This window comes from Cyprinodon variegatus, unplaced genomic scaffold, assembly GCF_000732505.1.
Source record: "Cyprinodon variegatus isolate N-32 unplaced genomic scaffold, C_variegatus-1.0 Scaffold58, whole genome shotgun sequence".
NCBI classification, from domain to species: domain Eukaryota; kingdom Metazoa; phylum Chordata; class Actinopteri; order Cyprinodontiformes; family Cyprinodontidae; genus Cyprinodon; species Cyprinodon variegatus.
Window position 1 is genome coordinate 63,096 of NW_015150511.1, and position 2,782 is coordinate 65,877.

At 41.2% G+C, this 2,782-nt stretch overlaps 1 protein-coding gene across 1 annotated transcript in view; it reads left to right on the plus strand.

Annotated features, from left to right (window-relative positions):
• The window catches only part of sptbn1 (spectrin beta, non-erythrocytic 1), a 56,084-nt gene that overhangs the window by 22,582 nt on the left and 30,720 nt on the right, over positions 1 to 2,782 (plus strand). Inside the window, exon 4 of the mRNA XM_015371431.1 lies at positions 2,114 to 2,293. Coding sequence (XP_015226917.1) covers positions 2,114 to 2,293 — 180 coding nt within the window. The remainder of the gene's footprint in view (positions 1 to 2,113; positions 2,294 to 2,782) is intronic.

Here is a 2,782-nt window from a genome sequence, read left to right on the forward strand (position 1 = left end):
CACATTTATCCAAAAATGTCACCAAACTGTGCCAAATGTGTTTTTTACATCAATACTGGGGGTTTGTTAAAATTACGAGGTCACGTAGCAGCTGGACCCACCGGTGGGTCCGTAGGGTTCTAGGGCTTAATAAATGCAGATACATGTATTGTTTAAATCATTTATTAAATAAATACATGTAACATCTTATTTCATGGTACATTTATTTATTTCACATTTCTGTATTTTATTATTTAATGTGTCCCTGCATAAGCCTGTCTTGGGGCCCTCCAGGGTCCTACACTGGGAAAAATCCAAATCTTGATAAGTCATTTTTTCTTAAAATGTTCTTTGAGTAGATAAAAGTGACATTTTGCCAATGGAACAAGACAATTAATTCTTAAAATAGGAAAACACAACTGCATTGTCTTATTTCAAGTGCATTTTATCTAATTATCTTATTTTAGGAGTAAAAATACTAATTCCATTGGCAAACTACCTCATTTACCTACTCAAATTAAGGGTAAATACACTTAATTTAAGAAAATTTTACTTATTTCTAAATCGTTTTTCCAGTGTAACTCCTACTTTGGGGTTAGCTGGTGGAGGATGGTTCTAACAGATCAGTCGTGGAATGTTGCTTTAACGGTAACGCAGGCTGCAGCAGAGAAACAGGTTCCAGTTAGATCCTAAACCCGGTTCTGCTCTAGAACTGAACATAAGAACCTTATGTTTACAAACCTGGAACAAAACTTTAACTAAACCCAGCAGTCTAACAGTTTAAACTAACTCCTGGAATCATCTAAGGCTGCTGGGTGATGCAGTCTCCTGGCAGTACAACTTAACCGTTTTGGTTCTGGTTCTCTTGATCACCGGAGTCCGATCATGTTGTGAGCAGGTTTCCCCGCTGCTCTCACAGGAAGTGGGCGGAGCTTAACATCCTCTCACTAAAAGGACACTTGGATTCTGCTGGAGAGTTTTACCAGGTGTGTCCCTCTTCCTGTTTTCCTGCTGGTAGAGGTCAGAGCGGGCGAATTCTGGTCTCAGAAGTCCAGATAAGGTGGCTCTGATCCAGTCTCTCCACGCTGCTTCCTGTGGTGCATTCAAGGCCCTACAAAATATGCAGTTTTATTGTCCTCTGATAAAGCGAAGCTGTTTTTGTCGCTGCCATGGTTACTAACAGACCTCTAAATCTCCTTATCTTGTCTGTACAACTCAAATGAGAATAATTTGGCAGGAGTTCAGGAATGGAAGGAAAGTTCTGTTCCTCTGGGAACAGATCCAGGTATCTGTTGGTCCTTCCAGATGTTTTTCTTCTGCTAAGGTCAGACAAAGGTCCTGTTTTAATTTAGACGATTAAAGATTTAGACGATCTAATAATTACTTTGTGGATTGGAATGATAAAAAAGGTTTGATCAGGTGAGATCACTCTGTTTTTGAGTGACAGGTATGAAAACAACTGCCCAATTTTTTATTGACCAATGGGTTACATAAACATTACACAGAAGCAGTGTTTATATCAGCATGAAAATATCAGAGATTTTAGGTGCAGGCTGTTATAATCTGATGTCAGATGTTTGCCTAATATCTGACCTATATCTGATATCAGTTCTGGATTGGTTCATCCCTACTGTTTAGATTAAGGAAAGAAGGAACCTGTCCAGGATCTGGAACCTAAGCAGACTGCTTAGGATCAGGGATCTGTTTAGGATCATGAACCTGCTTAGATTGAGGAACCAGCCCAGTTCTATTGAGGAGCAGGGATCTTTTTTTTTTTTTTATCAATAACCTGTTCAGGATTAATGAAACTCTTCAGATTAAGGAACCTGTTCAGGTTTAGGAAACTGTTGAGGTTAATTCAAGAGAAGTAATCTGATTTGGATCAGAAGCTGTTTAGATAAAAAGAAACCTGTTCAAGATCAGGAACCCATTCAGATCAATCAGTTTCTTTCAGATCAGTTGAAACCAGTTGGCCTCATTTTATAGATTTTAGGGACAATTTTTGACGATTGACTGGGAGTCTCCTGAGATGCTCCAGGTTTTATTGGCAACAGTTTAACAGCAGCCCCTAGTGGACAACAGAGGGGCTACAATACGTTTTAAGAAGGTTTAATCCTGATTCTCTTACCTGCAGCCGAAGCCCACCAAAGGCAGGATGCGTATTCACTGCCTGGAGAACGTGGACAAGGCTCTGCAGTTCCTAAAGGAGCAGCGAGTTCACCTGGAGAACATGGGATCTCACGACATAGTAGATGGGAACCACCGACTAACACTGGGACTCATCTGGACCATCATCCTGCGCTTCCAGGTGAGATCATGACGGTGCATCTGGATCCAAAGAGTTGAAGGCAGCCAAAAACCGGTCAGACCATGTGGTATCATTAACTGGGTGTTCACATGATGCCTGACCCCACTTTCAGACCCTAGCTCCTCAGAAAGCGATTGTTAACCAACTGTTGAGCAAGGAGCTGTGATGTTAGATGTTTAACTCAGCTGTCTCTCTGAGCTCATCGGTTCTGATCCTGAACGTTTACTTCTCTGATGCACAGCATCAGTCCTTGCAGGGTTCAGAACCACAACCAGCAGTGCCGATGGGATCAGATTCCTTTTCTTTTCTGATTGTTTCATAAAATTCCTGCAGAAAAACTTTTACAGGAAACAAAACCTACCTGCAGACGCCATGTTTGGGCAACAAAGCGGTGACGGAACATGCGCTTTTATTAGAAATGTAGAGAAGAAGAAAATTCCAGAACTCATGGTCTGATCTGGGGGATGATCTACATCGTTGAAGCTTCTGGTGTCT